Source organism: Gossypium raimondii, chromosome 2, assembly GCF_025698545.1.
Source record: "Gossypium raimondii isolate GPD5lz chromosome 2, ASM2569854v1, whole genome shotgun sequence".
Classification (NCBI taxonomy): Eukaryota; Viridiplantae; Streptophyta; class Magnoliopsida; order Malvales; family Malvaceae; genus Gossypium; species Gossypium raimondii.
In genome coordinates this window covers 45,612,534-45,633,780 of record NC_068566.1, presented here as the reverse complement: position 1 = coordinate 45,633,780, position 21,247 = coordinate 45,612,534, and the positions used below count along the sequence as shown (strand labels likewise).

The 21,247-nt window shown below is 33.8% G+C and overlaps 2 protein-coding genes across 2 annotated transcripts; both read left to right on the top strand.

Annotated features, from left to right (window-relative positions):
• The first annotated feature begins 2,144 nt into the window (after positions 1 to 2,144).
• LOC105789142 (E3 ubiquitin-protein ligase At4g11680) lies at positions 2,145 to 5,367 on the top strand. Its single transcript, XM_012616391.2, has 5 exons — positions 2,145 to 2,786; positions 3,603 to 3,725; positions 3,823 to 3,955; positions 4,489 to 4,653; positions 4,772 to 5,367. Exons 1-5 carry the CDS (start codon positions 2,230 to 2,232, stop codon positions 4,937 to 4,939), a joined length of 1,146 nt encoding a protein of 381 aa, XP_012471845.1. The 5' UTR covers positions 2,145 to 2,229; the 3' UTR covers positions 4,940 to 5,367.
• Positions 5,368 to 6,348: 981 nt separating this feature from the next.
• Positions 6,349 to 18,120, top strand: LOC105789141 (protein unc-13 homolog). Its single transcript, XM_012616389.2, has 26 exons — positions 6,349 to 6,807; positions 6,953 to 7,017; positions 7,395 to 7,662; positions 7,855 to 7,921; positions 8,081 to 8,231; positions 8,796 to 8,963; positions 9,464 to 9,562; positions 9,694 to 9,903; positions 10,028 to 10,129; positions 10,284 to 10,514; positions 10,668 to 10,745; positions 11,307 to 11,378; positions 11,461 to 11,640; positions 11,737 to 11,895; positions 12,604 to 12,696; positions 13,291 to 13,362; positions 13,667 to 13,784; positions 14,209 to 14,381; positions 15,181 to 15,265; positions 15,704 to 15,841; positions 15,971 to 16,077; positions 16,267 to 16,344; positions 16,425 to 16,520; positions 16,666 to 16,761; positions 16,843 to 17,026; positions 17,405 to 18,120. The coding sequence occupies exons 1-26, from the start codon at positions 6,606 to 6,608 to the stop codon at positions 17,572 to 17,574; spliced, it is 3,462 nt and encodes a 1,153-aa protein (XP_012471843.2). The 5' UTR covers positions 6,349 to 6,605; the 3' UTR covers positions 17,575 to 18,120.
• Positions 18,121 to 21,247: the final 3,127 nt, after the last annotated feature.

Sequence of the window (21,247 nt, the reverse complement as noted above, 5' to 3'; positions counted from 1 at the left end):
AATACAAGGGTTGAAGTATGCTTGAGCTCATTTGATCAAAGTGTTGTGTAAACTTTGGATTCGTGATTGTCATTTTCATTGTCGAAGTCACAAACGGTGACGAAAGATTGTTTCCATGACCAGATCCCTTACCAATACGGTACGAATGCCCATGAGAATAGTATGTCGAAAAACAAGCGTGGCGAATTGTTGCACTAGATTCAACTAAAGAGGTTGGGATGCTTAGGAACTACCTTGCTAATGTGCTCGTCAACAACTTGAGTTATGTGTCATTCCCGTATTACTAGACACATCAATTGGATAGAAATGCTTGTGGCCCACTTGGTTGAACCATTGGATATATACCTTAAAGGCTTTGGAATTATTGTCTCAAATAATTTCCTTATATGTGCTCTACTCATCTTGTTGGTTCCAAAGCTCAACACATGGTGTATGCTCTGCTGACTAACGCTTTTCTACCTCATCAAATCTATCCTATGGAGTTGCTTAATACGTTAGGACTCTACTAGAATTTCTTGGACGAATCCAAACTAGTTTTCACTCGATCAGGGTGTTGCCACTGCACGAAGTGGAAATAGAAGATGTGCACTCGCACTTTGAATAACTCATACTGTTCAAAAATAGTCTCCAGTATAATGGCAAACATTTCGTTGTTTAGGCATGACATCCACTAAAACTACAAATATATACAAATATATTTATATTCATTGATAGGAATACTAAATTTCATTAGATGCAAATACAACATCAATATACCTCTTCATCGGTTCGTCGATCAATGTCTCGCCACATTCATATCGAGTCCCTCCTATAGCACAAATGGTCCAAGTGGCCTCTAAATCCGTTCCAATATTAAATGCAATATGAATTTTCAAGTATTGATACCAAAATAAAATTTAAAATAAATATATATATGATATTTTTACCTTTTAATAAAAGGTAACTCCTAATAATGGAAAGGAATGGACGCTAATCAAAATATTTGTATCCATACCCATGTTTGCAAGAGCAAGCCACAACTGTTTATTTCATCAATCTATTCACAGGTTGCCTTGCAAAATGCTCTATACAAGTAGACTAAAGTTGTAACACCCTAATCAAATCTATCCGCAACCTTAAAGTCATTTAATAGATGAAGATACATGCAATAGACCTTGTTTCCAAACAAAGACATTATTGTTAGACTTGTTTGGCAACAATATTCCTCAAACCATCTAAAGTATCCAAGCTCTAGTGTAACAATCTATTTCCTTCATTGTTGCATATGGTACAGGGGGCGACGTGACAAGCCTTCCAACCATGTGCACTTCACGCAACACCCGTCTAAGTCCTTCTCAAGTTTATCCATAGATGGGACAACACTCAATAATCGATGGCACTTGTACTCAACATCAACGTCACTAGGTACAATTACCTTGTCAATTGGAAGGCCACTTATTAAAGCAACATCTTCATCTGTTTTCGACCTTCATCTTTCCAACAATGCAACAAACAACTTGAGGGTGAAATCGGACTTTGCTATCGTAGATGTTAGATATAAACCGATATTCTTCAAGTGTTCTATGACACATCTATCTAATTTCAAGAATTTTAAATTGTATCTGGTATAAACAACTCGATCATCTTGCTGTTAAAAAAGATCACAAAAGAATAATATTAAAATTCAAAATATTCTTAAAAGCATTTTCAATAAAGATTGTCAACTTCCATTTAGTAGGTTAGTTGAATCAATAACCAAATATATTCTTAGGTCAAACAATTAAACTTTGAACTCGACTTCTATAATCGTCAACGTATTATTAATTATACTTTAGATTTAAGTCTTATATTTTTAATAAATTTATTATAAGTTTGGATCAGATCATTCTTTTTGACATGATATCTAGAATTGACTATAACATTTTCAACTTATTAATAGAAATATACATTTTAGCATATTCAAACTCACTCTACTATATTAATAATAATACCCATATCAATCGAGTTAAAATTAATCTGCAGATTTAAATCTTATAAATAATTGCTAGAATTCCATAAATATTTATTTTTTCCATGAGTACATAAAAAATGTTAGAAAGCTGTATTCCTTTGAAATCCAGTTATATTTGTATTTTATTAATTATCCAAAACATTCTATGTGCCGAAAGTTAAATCAGAATTGTCCAAAAAAAAAAAAAAGGTTTAAGTCAGAAAAGTTCAAGGAAATTTTGTTCTACAGTTCTCACCAAAATGACTTCGACGACTCCAACGAACAGATCCTCTGCCGATGACATCACCAACACCACTCCCTTCCTCTCATCAACAACCACCGTGTCACGTTCCGACTCCGCCACGCGTCCATCAGTGCGTCGTCAGAGCCTTCGTGAAGCGGCTCGGTTCATGCGCCGAGCCACAAGCCGAAGAACGATGCGCGAGCCATCTATGCTTGTTCGAGAAACCGCCGCCGAGCAGCTGGAGGAACGCCAGAGCGATTGGGCTTATTCAAAACCCGTGGTGATTCTCGATGTCATCTGGAATTTTGCTTTCGTTGCGGTGGCAGTTGGGGTCTTGTTCTTGAGCCGTGATGAGAACCCCGAGATGCCGTTGAGGCTTTGGATAATTGGGTATGCTTTTCAGTGTTTGTTGCATATGGTTTGTGTTTGTGTGGAGTACAAGCGGCGTAGGAGGCGGCAGAGCATGGATTATAGTCCATTTAATGCAGGGGAGGATGGTGTTTTGAGCTCGGGATCGGGAGTTGAATCAGAGCAGTACGTAACGTTTGCCCAACTGGAAGAAGATAATGGAAGGTAGACATTTATATTGATCATAAAAGCTATATTGGTCTTCGATGATTTAGAAGTTAATGATAGTTTTGGGTTACTTTTCAGATATTGCTTCTTATTGGTTAATTGTTAGGTTAAGATGGAAGATATTACTTATGCAGTGATAACCGAGATTATGTTTCATTAGTCATTTTGGGAATTTTATTTGTGCTTTGTGGAGTTGATTTGAACATTCAAATTCGATATTGAAGTTGTAGTGAGTTATGAGAATCTGCCCTATGTGGTTGGCATTAGTTGAATCAAGTGCTGCAAATCCTTATTATGATCTTTGGCATGTGTGACTGTTTTACAGTGTCCCATGTATATATCTAACCTCACCCATTACAGTGGTAAAAGTATCATGGAGGCCCTTGTACTAAGAGCTAGTTTGCATTTTGCACACTTTACGCAAAAATTAGGCAAATTAGTCTTTGTACATCAGATTAAAGAGCAAACTAGTCCTTTTTGATAAAAATTTCATCCAATTCTACTGTCAAAAACTGGCGTAGCTGCTAGAATAACGAGTTTCTCATGATGACGTATAGGGGCGTATCTCATGATGACGTATGGGGGCCAATTTGTAACTGTAGAAATTGATAGATATCTTAACAGAAGGATCATTTTGCTCTTTGATCTAATGTATAGGGACTAATTTGCCCATTTTTTTAGTAGAGGGGCAAAATGTAATTTGACTCCTAATATAAGGGCCTTTATGGTACTTTAACCCCATTATAGCTTATGTTGTATGTGATACTGGAAACCTGTGGTTAGTGGCTAATCATTTCAAATTGATGTTTTCAGCAATGTTGCAAAGCATCTTGAATCTGCAAATACTATGTTTTCATTCGTCTGGTGGATCACTGGATTCTATTGGGTTTCTTTAGGTGGCCAAGCATTGGCACGTGGCTCCCCCCAGCTTTATTGGTTAGTTCTTGTGTCATTTTTTCGTGCTGCTTTTTTGGTGTTTAAAGGTTTACTTGGTAATGCGATCTTAACTCTTTTAATGCTATATTTTCTGCAGGCTTTGTATAATTTTTCTTGCTTTTGATGTGTTCTTTGTTGTTTTCTGCGTTGCTTTGGCATGCATCATTGGCATTGCTGTTTGCTGCTGTCTTCCATGTATTATTGCCATCCTATATGCTGTGGCAGATCAGGTAACTTTCGAATCCTATTTGCATGTAAGATTTTCGTGATTTTTTTATATGCCTTGTTAATTTGTTTGTGCATTAGATGCTTTAGCTTTGTGCTCGTCTTTCAAATGGTATGGTTAGTGGAGGTAAAAAGCTTGTTAAACTTTAAAGTTAACTTAGAATCATCAAGTTTGTATGGGGAATGCCTCTTCATTTTCGTGCATGAATCCAATTCGGTTGAGATGATTGTCTTATCACACTGGATTTAAAGGAAGTTGATAGAGGTTATTTTCGGAAAGTTGATACAATAGAATGACGGCCTTTTGTGTGAGATACGCATTTTGTATGTTGAATTTTACTTGATGTCCATGCTTCCAGTTCTTATATATATACATGTGAAAAGATACTTACTTAACTTTCCGCATTTGACTGGAAAGTTTAAGTTGAAAATTACAAAGACAATTAAGATGGCATTTGCTTAGATCTTTTGTAGGATGTTATATTCTCTGTGTCGGTTTACCTTTCTCTTTACTTGCTTAATATGACTGTCGAATCAGGAAGGAGCTTCCAAGGAAGAAATTGATCAGTTGTCGAAATTCAAGTTTCAAAAAAATGGTGATAATGAGAAACCTGCTGGTGATGTCCAAGGACCTGTTGGGGGAATTATGATTGAATGCGGTACTGATTCCCCCATGGAACAAGTGCTTTCCCAGGATGATGCAGTGAGTTGATTTCACTCTCTCTCTTTTCCCTGTTTATTCATTTCTCCTTCCTCGTATGATTTGCCCGACTTGGTTATTCAAGTACCCTACTTATATCAATTCTTGGTTTGATTTATAGGAATGTTGCATCTGCCTTTCTGCTTACGAGGATGGAGTTGAGCTAAGGGAACTTCCTTGTCGCCACCATTTCCACTGTGCCTGTGTAGATAAGTGGCTATACATAAATGCTACCTGTCCTCTCTGCAAGTACAACATTTTAAAGAGTAGTTCCCAAGAGGAAGTGTAGAAGAACCAAAAATAAAACAATCATTTACAGTCACGTCTAAGACCTTTGCATAGGGATTTTAGCTCGAGAGTATTATAATGCAGAATATTTCACGTAGACCGATCCAGGCTATTCTATTATTGTTGTTGTTGTGGTTGATGTAGATGTTGTTGTAGTTTCTTTTAGTGCCTGTGACAGTCAATGATGCACTTGTTTTACCTAGGTCCTTCATGGAGTTGTTGTGTATATCGATGTTTCCCGGGGCATCCAAGCACTAACCAAGTTGAGAATGGGTCACGGTTCCAGCTTTTCTTTCTGTTGTTTGTAGTTCTGTATACTGTCTTCAGATGAAACTTTCTGTTGTTACGAAATGTTTTAGTATGATGTATAACATACTATTTTGCATGAGAATATTCAGCTTCCAAAATCCATGAGATTTTTTATTTGTACTTTTTGTTTTCATACACGGAAAATTTTAATAGATTAAGAGTGGAATTGGATGGGTGGTGCGTTTAGCTGTGGTTAGTGTCAAAACAGTGGATGGCGATAAGATTAGATACTGTAGTGTTAGACAAAAAGTAAGCTAAACACATCGCACTCATTCGCCCATCCAAACTCACCCTAATTATATTTCGGATATATATTTAGATTATATTTTTCAAAAAAATTCCTTTCCTTTTGATCTTTTGGTGGAATTTTTATTTTAATTTTAGCTCGATTATCATAAGTATTGTTGTCAATGCAAAAAGGACTTTGGGTAATTCTAGATATCATCGAATTTATAATAAAATTATTAAAAAATTGTTGGCTAGATTTTAAATCAATCTTTAAAACATTTTATTTTAATTGAATTTTTAAAGTATTGTCATTAAATATAAGCTAAGCTAAAATGTAATGTTGAAAATAGTATTTAAAACATGTAATGTAAATACCTCAAGAACTATTTGAAAAAGACACCATTCTTTAAAATTTATCTAGATGATTTCAAAATACTGTAGGTCAGATTTAACATGATTTTAACACCTAAATTGATAAGATGTTATTGGAAACAATTTAAAATTTAAATTATAGTTTGAGATGGTCAAACACAAATAGCCATTTAAATAAAATAAGAGTAATTTACCCTTAAATTATTAATTTATTAAAATAAGAGCTGTTTCATAAAAAATAAAATTGTAAAAGAGAAGACTAAAAATAACATTTAAAGCATACAATAATGAAAGCTTTTGAACAATTTGTAGACCATTTTATATTTTTGTAAACTTGAATAATTAAAATATAAACTTACTAATAATTTATAATTAGGAGTGTAATTACTCATAAAATAAATACAACATCCGAAAATCTCCGGCGCGATAATAAAAAATAAGTCGGGTTGAAAAAATATAAATAAGGAGAACATAAAGGATGGGAAATGCAAATAAGCAGGGTACAGGGGACAAAAGGCTGGTAAAGAAACAATCTCCGCCATCAAAATTGTCCTTTTGGACTCGGCTTTTCGCGCTCCCCGATATGGACACTTTTTTCTTTTTTGTGTGTGTATTGTAATGAAATTTGTGAAATCCATTTTCTTCCCAATCAGTACAGTGAAAGGAAAAGGATTTCTTTTAAGCGTCTGAAAATTCAAATTTGTTAGGTCAATAAGCAATTAAACATGGACTTGTATTTGTAACTTGGCCTAATTTTTATGTGTATAACCGGGCGACGGATAAAAATGGAGCAGGATTCTCTGCTACAACGTTACCGTCGCGATCGCCGGAAGCTCTTGGAGTTTTTGTTATCTTCCGGTTTGATAAAGGAAGTACGGACGCCGTCCGGCTCCACTCCTCTCTACGACGCCGACTTCGACAAACTCAGTGCCGATTACATCCTCCACTGTATTAAATCTGGTATATGCTTCCTTTCGTTTTACTTTCATTTCCGATAAATCGGACGAGAAGGAAAAGAAAAAGAAGGAATTCAGCTGGAAATAGTGATTAGTAGTTTCTAGAATCATCCGTGTTTAGTTGTTTCTTTTCATGTGCTTATTTTCAGGTGGAATCGTTGATGTTTCTGAAGCTTCTAAGAAGTACTATGCAGAATCTGCTCATCCAATAATGGTAATAAATCACCTTATCTCATTTTAGTTGTAGTACATATTAAGTCTTTTACTGTTTGCTTTGCGTTCTAGTGAATATGTAAATAGTACTTACTTATTTTTTTCTCCTTTGTTATTGCAATACTTTCACGTGCTTGTGGAATAATTTTAGATTAGGTTTTCAACAATTAGAATTTAGAACTGTTATTAGGAATGAGTAGTTTTTAAGCTAAACTAGAAATGTGCAACTTGTGCCATTAGATTTTGGAGAATTAGTTTGGTCTTTAATGCTGGAATTACTTGCAGTGAACAAAAGATGCACTATTGACTTGAAGTCTTAAACTATATTTTTACTATTACTAATATATGTTTTTAATTTTTTTGGTTCTTAAATTGCAGATTCATTCTAAATTAGGAGATTCGTATTTTCTTACTTCTGATCCAGATATAGCTGGATCTCCTCCTCGGCGGGTGCCTCCTTCAACTAGTGTTAGCAGTAATAACCATGCTTCATCTTCATCCAGTAAGCTGGATTCTTTCGACATGAAGAGTGTTGAAACTCATGGGGATGACTATGGTTTGAAACAGAAAGTAGAAGCAGCTGTAGCTAGGGCTTCTTTCAGGGATTCTGGAATACCTTCTCTTGGGTTACCTACCCTCAAAACAGGTATTAGTTGGATAAACTTATATTAAAATTTAATTCAGAAGTTTATAAAACATTTACTAAATGTTTGTCTAATTTTTATTTACTGCCATGTATTTACTGGTACAAACAATGCCATAAGGATGCTAATATTTATATCTTGTCTTAGCATTTCTTGTTTGAATAAACTGATACATAACTTCAGGATTTTTGAAGGATTGTCTGATGATGACTTGCGGGAATCAGCCTACGAGTTATTGCTTGCATCTATGTTTTTTTCTGGGTACTCTCTCTCTTTCTCCGCCTGTGTATATGAGTATCAGTGGGTTCTAGTACATTTGATCTGATGTGATTTCAAGTAAATCCGATGATTGTATCCTAAAATCTTTGTCTCAACTTGATGTCTGGTTGTCATCTCTAGCTCATTTATTTTTGTTATCAGGGTCGAAATGTTTCCGGTTGAGGATAGGAAGAAAGAAAAGAATTCAAAATTTTTGTCTAGATTAAAGAGTAAAAGGGAAAAACCACATTCAAGACCTCAGCTGTCAGAAAGACATTCAGAACTTGTTGATACTATTCGTGCACAAATGCAGGCAAGCTATAAATCTTCTCCTTTTCTGGTATAACTTCAGTTTTATCTTGTAGATATAGGTATAGCTGTTTGAGAAAATACAATTATTCTTTTGAAGTTGTTGTTACTATTCATGTTACACGAAACCAGGTCTTTTAGAAACTTCTTGAATCCACGTATCAAGTGTATATTGTGTTGACTATGGGTGTGAAAAGACTTGATACTTGTCTTTTTATGGTCATGAGTTAATCATGCTACTAGTAGTTAGTGTTTTATGATGGTAAAGTTATTTGAAATTTCTAAGTATTAAAATTTAATTCTCATCCATTTAACTAATTGTGATCCAATAAATAAAAATATAAGTATCATAAGTACTGAATAAGAAAAAAAGTCTGATGAAGATATTCAGATCAGTTATTCGACAATTTGTTAATCAACCATACTATTCGTCCCAACTTGTTGTCAGTCAACCTCGTGTGCACTATGTTTGCTATCATTTTATCCTTTTGTTTTTGTTTTTGGTGTTTTTTTTTTTTTTTTGGTATTGCTTGGTTAAATTTTAGTAGTAAATACTCCCCTTTACTAGATTTCAGAAGCAATGGATGCATGTATTCGGCGAAATATGGTACAACTTACTGCAAGAAGAACATGTGGGCAAATTGATCTGCCTCAAATCTCATTAGAGCTACTCATTGGCATTTTCAGATCTGATTTTCCTAATGAAAAATCTTATATACAATGGAAGAGTAGACAGGTATTATAAACTTTTTTGTATTGTTTATTAGCCTTATTTTTTTATATAGTGAACTAAATATCTTTTAGTTGGAGTTCAGAACTTCAATAAATGCAACTTATATAATGTATTTGTAAAGCTAAACTTATTAAGGCCACAGTAGCTGTGCTGACATATAGGAATGTTGTTTGGATCACTTCATCAAAATCATGGTTCCTCAACCAACTTTGATTATATCAAAATATATTTCTATAGACGGTGATTAAGCTTAAAGAACTTCCCTAGTGAAGCATTAGGTCTATTACAATATATTTTTGAGTTATCTACCAGAACTTTGTTGTAAAATCTGCACAGGTATGCACGTGTTTGTTTATATTGAACCTAAATATTGGCTGGTTATTAAATTTACAAAAAATGAATGTAAAATGGTTAACTTCTCCAAGCATAGAACTCACTGTGCTGTTTTATTATTATTATTATTATTATTATTATTGTTATTATTATTATTATTATTTCTGTAGGTGAATATACTAGAAGAAGTTCTATATTTTTCAGCTGAACTTCCAGAAACAGAACGTGTAATCATTAAAACTTGTCTTGCAAAGATTAGAGATACAAAGGTATGCTCTGTGTGGATTTTAAATATTCATGGAGAATTACTTGTGGCACCGAGATGGCTTCAAATTCAATTGTAATTGTCACTTGATTATCATTATTTAAATAGACATTCTTGGTTCATTGGATGCTTTAGGAATGGGATGTTGCAATGTCTCCTGCTCAACGAGTTGAGATTATATCATCTATTAGACAGGTGGCATCAAAAGCGTTCTTCCAGCAGGGGAAGTTTGGTCTGCAAAATGAAACCTATTACTGGCAAGCTGCTTATCATTTGAACATTAGACTTTATGAGAAATTATTGAATGGTGTTTTTGACATTCTTGATGAAGGCCAACTCATAGAGGTGCCAACGCAGATCCTTAGTCATATTGTTGTTGGCTTGATTTTTTGTTTGCACAGTTTTTGTGATTACTTCTAGAATATTTACTTTTTATGTTGATGAGTTTGTTATTTCAAAATTTTGCTAGGAAGCAGATGCAATACTGTCACTTATAAAACTGACTTGGTCCACTTTAGGCATCACCGATAAATTGCACGATGCTCTATATGGGTGGGCTCTTGTTCAACAGGTATGTCTTATGTTATTGTAATGTTTGTTGTTGCATAACTTTATCCTTTAGCAATGATATATCATCTTTGATTTACGACTCATTTATGTGTTCAAGTCATTAAAATTATTGTTCATTATGAACTTTTTAACCATTGGTATTTTCTCTATTGAAGTTTGTTGACACTGCTGAAGGCACTTTGTTGGAGCATGCTGTTCTTCAGTTGCAGAGAGTTGTATCTGCTAAAGAAGATGACTGTAATGAAGGGCAATATATGAATAGTATAACATGTTTAAAGGAAAGAAATGGCAGTCAAAAAAAGCTAAATCTGGTGCAGTCCATTTTCCTGTCCATAGGCACTTGGTGTGACAGTAAACTACAAGACTATCATCTACATTTTAGTGAGGTTTGTTGCTAGTTTGGCTAAATTTTTTCTTGGTTCTATTTCCAAGCACATCCTTTTGTTCAATAATTTTATTTTATTTTAGTTATTGTTGTCTGATTATGGGTGAATATGGAACTCTATACCTGTTAATTACGAACTTCTTTTTTTCCACAGAAACCTGTTCACTTCAAAAAAGTGGTGGCTTTGGCTTCGACTATAGGATTGCTCAGTTCTGCTGATTGTGCTGATAAGGTAAGGTTGACCGTGATGGTGCACAGTTACATACATGTTTGGTTGTTCAATGAAACATGTTATTTATATAACCTGATAAGCTTTTAAAATCTGGAACTTGTAAAAAGATGAAGCTCGTATTGATGTAAATATTTAAAAATTGAGCTAATCTCAAGTTCAATATAGCATGTTACTTTTGGCTTGAGCTTTGTCAGACAATATAATTGTGTTTGACTACAGCTTCACTTGGTTTATTATGCAATAAGTTGAACATATACAAAGTTTTCTCTTATTACTAAGGTCATATCGGATGGCTACCCAATTCTGTCGTGAGTAAGCAATTTGCTCATAGCATGAACCGGTGTTTTCCTCTTGGCTGAGTTCTTTTTAGTTGGACATAAAAAGCCCAGATCAAACACCAAATTGTCCAACTGAAAAGAGCTCAGCCATAAGGACACACCAAAAAGTAAGATGTGGTTTAACAATTGCCTCTTCCTTACCATTTGAGGATGAAGCTTATGTATATCTATTGACAATTTTTCAAGCTTATGTATATCTAATGACAATTTTTCCTCCAAGCAGGTAATTGTCAATGCTTCTCGTGAGAAAGTTAAAAGTTATGTAGAGAGGTCTCTTGAAGCTGCGATCGGGAGGGTGAGTCTTTTTATAACTATAGATATATATACATGTATAGATTTCTTCACAGATAGTCAATTAAAGCTGTTTATATTTTTAGGTGGCAGTTACTGTTCTTGAATCTAAAGAAAGGACACATCGGTTGGCTCTACTTGCAAACCAACTAAGACTGATTGCTGACAGGGAGTTAAAAATATTTTTCCCAGTATTGCGTCAGTGGTCTTCTGAATCTATGATGATTTCAGTGCAGAAACTACACCAATTTTATGGGGAAATACTGGTTTGTTCCTTTTAAATGAAACAGTCTCTTTTAGTTGAAATTATATTTGGTAGTATGCTGTATCTTTACTGGGAGACTATTCTTGTCAATTTGTAGATTACATTCCTAAAGGGAGTCTCATCTTTATCTGAAGATGCTAGATCAGTGCTTCCTGCTGCCTATGCCCTGGACAACGAACTTGGCCAACTTTATACTTCTGCTCTTGAGGAACAGAAAGTGCAGCACTCTCCTAGACCATATTTGGACCATTACCAGGTTATTTGTTTGCATTTTATGATACTGTATTACTTATCAAAGTGTTTTGAATCATGTTTGTAAACTTATGTCTCTGCATTATCATTCTATCTTGTATCTGTTATTGTATTTCTCCTCGTTGTTTGCTTCCTGCAATATTACCTTTTTATTCTTTTCTGGTGTTATTCTTTGTTCATGATTCACATATTACTAGCTAGTGTTTTCTTTTCAATGGAGAAGCAATTGTTTTTCTCTAAGGATTAAATACTTTCTGAACTCATTAGTCTGATATTTGAACATTCTATCAATTTTTTAAAGCCCCCTGGATCTTAATTTAAATGTGACCGATATCATGTCATTCAATCCTTATTTGGTCCCTTTTTAAGAATAATATGTTAACTGAAATACAGAGAGGTGCACTTTACAGACAACAGCTGGACATGATTTTGCTTATTGGTTCACTTGCTGTTTTGTGGACTTCTGGTTATAAAAGAAAAACTTTGATTTAGGATTAATGATGATCTTAAACATAATTTTCTTTGTGCATCCGATATTATTTAGGTTGATGCAAGTAGTGGAGTGGGTAATGGTATCGTGCAGGTTGGAAAATGTTCCACATAGAAATATTTAGGAGCTAAACATTTCCAAAAGAAAGTGCTTTTGATGTATGGGTTTAGATAATAACGTGATGACTAAGTGGAGTATTAATTTTGATTTACTTGTGTGCAGATTGAAAAAGTCTCAGGGCCATTAATTATTGATTGGGTGATTGGTCAGCATACTCACATACTGGAATGGACAAGAAGAGCATTGGAACTTGAGGTTAGTTCCATAGTAGGATTATGTTAATTTATTCTTTTTCTGTATAGTAGGATGGTATCAATTCATACTGAGACTGTATAGATTTGTACCTGTACATGGTTATGAATTTTTTGAGACAAAAGTGAGAAAATGAAACATTTGATAGACTCATATTGACAACTGAACTTGTTGACTTATTTTTTTCTTTGTCTCTAGCTCTTATTTGTTGCGTCTTTGATTTTGTTTAATTTTCCTCTTTTTTTGTGTTCATTGCACAGACTCACACATATTTTCTTTCTTCTTGCCTCTGTTCTTTTCTTTCTCCCTCTAAAAATATTTTTGTGGTCACAAATCCCTTTGGTTCTATTTTCTTGAGCTACTTTTGTCAATGAGTGACAGAAGATGATGATTTTGACCTACCTTTCAAGCCAAGGTAGGTTGTTTTTATCCTTAATTGGATTTGATGCTGATATATGATAACATGTTTGAATGTATGAAATATAAGTATCCTGTGTTTGTCTTACTAACAGACAGTTATCATGAGTTGTTTCAAATTAAAATTGCCGGAACTCTGGAACAATGGTTAAACCACATCTTACTTTTTGTAATGTGCAGGATTGGGAGCCGTTGTCATTTCATCAAAGGCAGGCAGCATCAATAGTTGAAGTTTTTAGGATATTGGAGGAGGTAAGCCATCTCTGGATTTAGGGCCTGTAATTCTCTTATGTGTTTTTTGTATGTGGGAATTTCCATATCCATAGATTGCTCTTTGATGCAATAGATATCCTTGCCTTAGGAATCTCACCCTTACTAAGTTTCATGAGTGCTAAATAAAAGCTGTAAATGCACCTTCAACCAGGAAAGATAGTAATAACTTTTCATGTATTTAATTCTATTATTTTATATTTAAATTGTAATAATTGAATCTCATTTGCTTAGTTGTATTTGTGGTTTATGGTTTCTTGTTTCTCTTAACTGTGTTAACTTGCAGACAGTGGATCAACTCTTTGGAATGAATCTCCCTCTGGACATTACTCATCTGCAAGCCCTTCTATCTATAGTTTTCCACAGTTTGGATGCATATCTGCAGAGAGTTCTCAATCAGTTAGGTAGTACCTATGTTTTGTTTCCTATCTTTGAATTGTGCTTGGGAAAGTTAGGGCATTATCTTGTTATTATTTTCATGATGGTTATTACCTCATTGTTATTAGCTGAAAGCAACCTTTCTATGCCTACACCTTTTCTTTGAAATCCTTGGTACTGCTAGGGTGTAGCTAATTCTTTTGTTCTAGTTGAACATCTAGTGGTAGCTATGTAGCCTGGATCCAAATTACTCTTTGTTTATTTGCTTGTGTTTTTAATGTCACGGATCTTCTGCATGCCTTTTCAAGTTTTTTTCTTTTTGCAATTGATAGTCTTAGTGCTTTTCTTCATTATTGTTAATATTATTAGATTATGGAAGTTTCTTCTCGTCAATTGCTCATATTACCGAATATATTTTACAACGTGATGATGGTACATTAAATATTGCAGTTGAGAAGAATCATCTCTACCCATCGGCCCCTCCATTGACTCGTTACACTGAGACAGCTATTCCACTAATTAAGAAGAGGTTGAATGAATACAAAGTCTTAGATGACATCATGCTTGATAGATTGAATGAACTGACAATACCCAAACTCTGCATCCGGCTGAACACCCTTCAGGTAGTCTGATCATTTTTAAAAGTATTGATTACCTTATAATGTATTTTGTTACAAATAAACAAATTTTGGGTATGTTCACTCTTGTTGCAGGAACTGTCTTTTGGGATTATGCAAATCAATTTTCAGCTTTTTAAGAACATATAAGATTTAACACATAATTTTATCTTCAATCTAAAAACTATTTAGTCTGAGCTAAATCTGCATTGAGTTTAGAACAGGAAAGTCTAATCTGAATGCAGCCTAAGATCAGTCATTTCAACATTGCTCAAAATCCATTAAGACTTTTTACGTAATATACCAAAGTTCCTTTCCTGTCTTTGAAGAATTCTGTACTTGTTTTTGCTTTTGATTTGGTTGTATTCGTTCTTATACCTAGCAGGTATTGATGTAGTCCTTTTCCAAATTGTTTTTGGATTACTTGATATTTCTACTTACTTTCTTGTCAAAAACATTTAGAGTTGATTGTAAATCTCCAAAAGTAAGCCAGTTGTTTTTTTATCCGGATCGAGTACATGGTTTAATAAATGTGATGTAGAGTTGGTTCAAATTTGCAGTATGCAAGATTTAAACGCTGGCTTAGAATTATATTGGCAGTTACGAGATTTCCAAAATGGCATTTTCACTGTGGTTTTACTTGAGATAATTATTTTTACTCTCTTGACTTATATCTATTACTAGGTTTTTATTTGTGATAATAATTTCTAGTAACGGGTCATGTATCTATATCTTGGGTATTACAATGCAAAATTCTCAGAATACTGTCAACTTATGCTTGTGGCATATTCTTGTTTCCATGCAGTATATTCAGAAACAGGTTGGCGTACTTGAAGATGACATTCGAAACTCTTGGGCAGCTGTAAGGCCATCCCTTAACCAAACACAGGGTAAGTTATATATGCATGTAACTAATAACAGGAATCATAGGCTGTGATGCAATGATGGCATGAATGTATGTATTTCTGGATGTAAAAGCTAATTGTACAACTGGAAAAGGCAAGATGTCTCTACCACATAAAGTTGGATGAAGTATTACTGCACACTAGTTCTGGTTGTTTTATATGAATGATCATTTATAGGAGATGAACAGACCAACATGAAACAGCATTAAGAGCGTTGCCATATACAACACGAACTTTCTTTTTAAGTGAAAAGAAACTTAACAATTGAGATTTGGATTTTGGAAGGACATTTTTAGTCATTTTATTCATAATGGTTATATTAATTTCAGGATCTTCCGTATTTTATTTTATATTTAGATCCCTCCCTCCTTTCTACAGTTTTGTGGTTATTATGATCTTGATAGTTTCCTTCCTTTCATCCAGCTGAAGAAGAGCCTGTGGAGATTTTGGAGAGTGACTCACTAACACATAACGAAACAGTAGATGAACTCTTTGGTACGACCTTTAACATCATCAGGGATACTGCTAAAGATATTGGCCAAAAAACTTGTGACCTGATTGGTGAGCCGCTTGCATTTTCTTTTAAAGACTGCAAAATATTTTTATTTTCTAATCTTCGCTACTGAGGATTGATTATATTATTACTATTATTCTTAAATTTCAACTTCTTTCTATTTAAATAATTTCTAGGAACAAGAGTTGTGTTTTGGGATCTTAGAGATGCATTCCTGTTTCATTTATATCGCGGCAATGTTGAAAGCACTCGTTTGGAGAATTTTCTTCCCGATTTCGACATGGTAATACACTAAAGTAGATGGCTTCTGCCTTCTCCAATCTTTCTATTTCTCTCTTTTGTTGTGTGCATGGTTGCACCTATGAATATTTGTAGGAATTTTTAAACATTTCTTTTCTCTGTCACATTAGTTTTAATTTTTTGCTACCCCTTTAAAGATATATTGTGCTAATATTGGCTAGCTTGAATGCAGGTTCTGGACAATGTATGTGGCGTGATAGATGATGCTGTTAGAGATGTTGTAGTTATAAGTATTTATAAGGCTTCATTGGTATGCTCGTGGCTTGTCCTCCTGTGATCCGTTAATGCCCTTGTTTAACAACTTAACTTTTTGTTTCCATCATGTCTCAGGAAGGCTTTGTTTGGGTATTACTTGATGGAGGTCCTTGCCGTGCCTTCTCTGATTCGGATATCATCCTTATGGAAGAAGACCTTTTGACACTAAAGGTTTGTATTGCATGAAAAAATACATTTCATGTTCAATAAGCATGACACTTTCTATAAAAAGTGCCAACAACCTTGATGCATGTATTCAGGATATTATCTCTATGAATTATTTACTAGCTAATAGAAGTGTATTGTCTTATTCTAGGAATTTTTCATTGCCGATGGAGAAGGCCTTCCAGAGTCTTTAGTTGAGCAGGAAGCAAAATTTGCTGAACGCATTCTTCACATGTTTTCTCTTCAGGTTGGCCAGCTTATACTTTTAAGTGTTTCTTGTGTATAGCAAAATTCGTAGTACATTGGTTTAATCATTGCTTTTTGGCAGACCGAAACTGTTATTCAAATGCTAATGACTGCAAGTGAGCTCATTTCAATGGGATTAGATTCAAACAAACAAGGCCATACAAACTTGGGGGATGCTCACATTTTAATGCGAGTATTATGCCACAAGAAAGATAGGGAGGCATCAAAGTTCTTAAAAGTGCAATATCAGCTACCCATGTCTTCAGGTGATACTTTCTATGCAGTGTAGCTACAAAAGTGTTATTGGAAATATAAGCAATTTACCAGAAATATGAATGAATCGAAAGAACAGGCTATTCAAGGAACAAAGTTATCATTTAATTAATGTTACAGGCTGTTTTCGTTAATTAATGTTTAGTAATAGTATTTCCTTTGCTCTACACATGAGCTCTAAAGATATGCTTAATTGATGTTCAGAAATTTAGCAGCTTATGATAATTGTTATGCTTTAGGGTATGTTCAAATGCTTTACATCATGAGAGTTGGAAGCCACGATAAACTGTTTGCATATTGAATTGATGATTAATTCTTGGTTATCAATAGTTTTCATCTACTGAAATTTTGGCTGATCAATTCTTGACTAGATTATGACGATACTCCCTTAGGGGATTCGACCTCAAGATTGCCTCGTATGTCAGATGTTCTTAAGCGAAGCACCTCAATTCGCTGGAACAAGAAACGACAAAGTAGTTTTAAATCGATGAAGAAGAAAATTCAAGGAGCAACAAACGAAATCAGAAATGTTGGAAGGTAATGTAGCTGCGAAATCATGTTTGCATATAGGGCTTTATTTATATCTTCATCAAATCTCAATAGAGCATTCTAGCTGTCTCCTTGTGCTTAGAAAATGAGCTGGGTCTCTAAATCCAATTTATTTATAGTTGCATGCAAGTAAAAAAGGCCAATGGTGGTAACACTAATTAGGGACTTAGGCATCATGCATACAACTTATTTATGAATGTAATGTTCTGTCGGTACAAATTCGTGTAAATCTACCCTCCAAACCAAGAATACCGAGAGAAACGAGGCCTACCCCAATAACTAAATACCTATCCAAGTTTTGTTTTAGTAGTGATCAAACTGTAAACTTTCATTTTTTGGCTCTTGTTTTTCTTATTTCATATGTTTTAGCTGGTTGCAATTGTTGAAGGGAATGAGAGATCCTAATATTTTGGGTTTGAAGTAGTGAAAGGACATCGGTTTTCATTCATTTTCTTCCTTTTTCTCTATTATATGATGTAATAGGCCGACTTTAATCAATTTTTATTATCTTCCATTAATTATGTGGATTTTTTTTTAATTACCGAAAATGAGTGTCAATTCATTTTCTTCCCTTTGCTCTATTTGATGATGTTATAGGTTGACTTGAATTCATTTATTGTTATCCCTACTCATTAAAATGGATAATTATTTCGTCTTAGTATTATCCGTTCTTATATGGGTTAAGAATAAGATAATTAAAAAAATTAAAGGTTTCAAAGTGTATAATTATATCACTTTTTAAAGGTTTTATTTGTCTTTATTGTGTCTGTTGATTTGCAAATGCAAAAGAGTGGTAATTTCGAGGATAATTTTCATAAATAAATTCTGTAGTAAATTTGTATATAATAATTTACGGAAAAAAAAGGTTGAGAGCAAAAAGAAATTTGAAAGAACTTTTATGATTCTTTGCATAATTATGATTATTTAGAAGTTTATAACTTGTGGATTATTTGCAATATAAACAGTGGAAGAACGTTAGAAGTGGATAAATTGTTTCCAAGCTCACGTTATCATTATCATTATCATTATCATTATCATTATCATTATCATTTGTTTTATATATATTTCAATGATAAGAAGTCCACGTAATGAAACTTATCCGTTCTAGTATATTTTTTTATTCATAACAAATAAATCCCTTTTTCTTATTTGTCGTAAAAAGTCAAAAAACCAAAACCACAGTCACAAACCCAGCTATGCATTTTTCGTCCCACTATTTGATAACAACCCCTAACCCAGCTAATGTTGTCGGTTCTAGTGAAGAAGATACCTGTCATTCACATTTTTAATGAGTTTAGTGTTTTGAGGTGATTTTTTTTTAAAATTTTTGTCAAATAATTTGATATTGTTTATTTTTTAAATTTATGTTATGACACTCTTTGAACAAATTTTTGTATATTGTAAATGAGTAAAAGAAGAAACACTATAGTATTTGTTTAACAGTAAAACAATAAAATCAAGGTGTAATGTTATAATTTTAAAAACAAGTCGTGCCAAATATAAGTTTCAAAATGTAAATATAAATTTCAAATGAAAGGTTAATTTGACGTATAGTTCTTGAGCTCTCATTCAATGCGGATATGGTACCACTTTTGTCATATATGTGTACTCCAAAATTTTAATATCGTTTAGTTTATTTGCTAATTTTGTAAAATCGCATAAATGAATGTTACATGTTATACGCTTGGTTTTGGGTTTTGAATGTGATTTTTTAGATTGATTAAATTATTTAAATTTTTTTATTTCTGTTCTAAAGCAATACACAAAATTAGAAAAGAAAAGCTAAATTGAATAATAAAATTATATTTAAAATTAAAATCAATCATATAATAATAGAAACATTGATATATTTATTGTTGTCAAGTCAACGTGTATTGATACATAGAAGAATGTTACGAGTATTAAAGTAGACGATATCTTTATACAATTAGTACATTACACATTATATGAAAGTTCAAAGTTCAATTTTCAATGTTAATAATAAAGAGGTTTCACAAAAGAGAATAACACAAGGACCTTTATACAAAATAAATGAGACCAACCCTCTTTCAGTCAGTTGATTTGGCAGGCATAATTACTCGGCGGCTACCTAGCCACCACCGGCGTGCCAATAACCTCCTGACCGGCGTGCATAGGGCAACCATAACTTTCCAACTTTAACCGGAGATCAACAATCTTATTACCCCTTGAACCATATTTCCCCCGTAGCTTGTAACTCAAGTACCGGACTGACCCTACCGGCGGTTCCCCAATATCAGCAGCCGGAATCTGACACCAACCTAGTAAATCCTTACGACCAAGGAGCCTTTTGGTGTGTAGTTGAAGATTTATGTAAGAGTTATTAGCGAAGAAGGTGGATTCTATTGGTACCACAAAGCTTTCACCAAATGTAGATTTCTCAGCATTAACTTCGCAAAGATTTTTCACACCATTGAACTTAGTGAGAGATATATGGAGTCTTAAATGTCGAGTAAAGAGACCACAAGAAGCTTGTTTTTTAAGGTTCTCAATTGGCAAGACTGTTAACTCCATTACGAACTGTGGCAATGAGCAATTGTCGGCCATGGATGTTTCAGAGACGACCCTTTTTTGCTTTGGGTGGAGTTGGATAAGAGGTGATTTAGTGATAGATTGATAGGTACTAATAGCCGACTTAAACTATATAAAACAACACATTATGGAGACCGTACAACTTGCCGTCCAATAGCAAAAGGATTTAAAGAGAAAAATGCGTCTTTTTATCGCACCAATGTTATTAAAGATTCCTAAAAGTTTTAAGTGCTTGAGTAGATTTACCCATTAAGTGTTATCCTCGTATGAGTATACTACTTAAAAAGAGGTTTGGAGCTTCAAGATACTTTAAGGGTGAGTTTGGATGGGCGGTGCGTTTACCTGCAGTTAGTGTAAAAACAGTGGTGGCGGTGAGATTAGACACTGCAGCGATACTGTAGCGTGAGACAAAAAGTAAACTAAACGCACCGCACCGCACCCAATCGCCCATCTAAACCCACCCTAAGCATTAGAATGAATGGCCGGTTGAGAATTAGTATGGTTCCTATTTAAGAAATGAGGAAGAATTATGCCTAATTTTAGGTATTGTATAAAAAAAGGTAAGCTTAAGACTCGTAATTAGTTAAAAGACGTTAATTTTTTTTTCAAACAAGTTCAACACGTTAAAATTTTTTAATTTTGTTTTGACCCTACTTTTTTAAACTAAAAATACTTCAACAGATTTTCAGTTTTTTTCGTTTCACCTTAAATTCTTTTGGGGATAAATAGTAAACTCTAGGGTAAATTATACCCAATGTCACCAAACTATTAGTAAGTTTACATTTTGATCTCTCAACTTCAAAAAGTTACAAAATAGTTATTGTACTTTTCGAAAGTTTTCATTTAAGTCATTGAACTATTAGAAAATTTTTTATTTAAATCATTAAGTTGAGTTTTTCTAAGTTTGACTAGCGAGCTCCAAGCGATGATTCAACGATTGGTACAGAGGATCAGTACTCATTGACAAGTAGACATACCTTAAATCCATGTCGATCTGGTGGTTAGTGTCAGAGATCGAAGAAGAAAGCTGTTTGGATTTTGATTCATAAATTTGTGATGTTCAAAGTTGTTTCATGAAAAAACTAAACTGTAAAAGAGGAGAGGAGAGCTTTCGA

Bases quoted from the DNA above. Each gene is read 5' to 3' on its own strand.
- LOC105789142 (XM_012616391.2), top strand. From the start codon at position 2,230: ATGACTTCGACGACTCCAACGAACAGATCCTCTGCCGATGACATCACC. The intron at 2,787-3,602 runs GTAGACATTTAT...TGATGTTTTCAG, and splicing joins CTGGAAGAAGATAATGGAAG to CAATGTTGCAAAGCATCTTG. The intron at 3,726-3,822 runs GTTAGTTCTTGT...TATTTTCTGCAG, and splicing joins GGCTCCCCCCAGCTTTATTG to GCTTTGTATAATTTTTCTTG.
- LOC105789141 (XM_012616389.2), top strand. From the start codon at position 6,606: ATGTGTATAACCGGGCGACGGATAAAAATGGAGCAGGATTCTCTGCTA. The intron at 15,266-15,703 runs GTAAGTTATATA...CCTTTCATCCAG, and splicing joins ATCCCTTAACCAAACACAGG to CTGAAGAAGAGCCTGTGGAG. The intron at 16,762-16,842 runs GTTGGCCAGCTT...GCTTTTTGGCAG, and splicing joins TTCACATGTTTTCTCTTCAG to ACCGAAACTGTTATTCAAAT.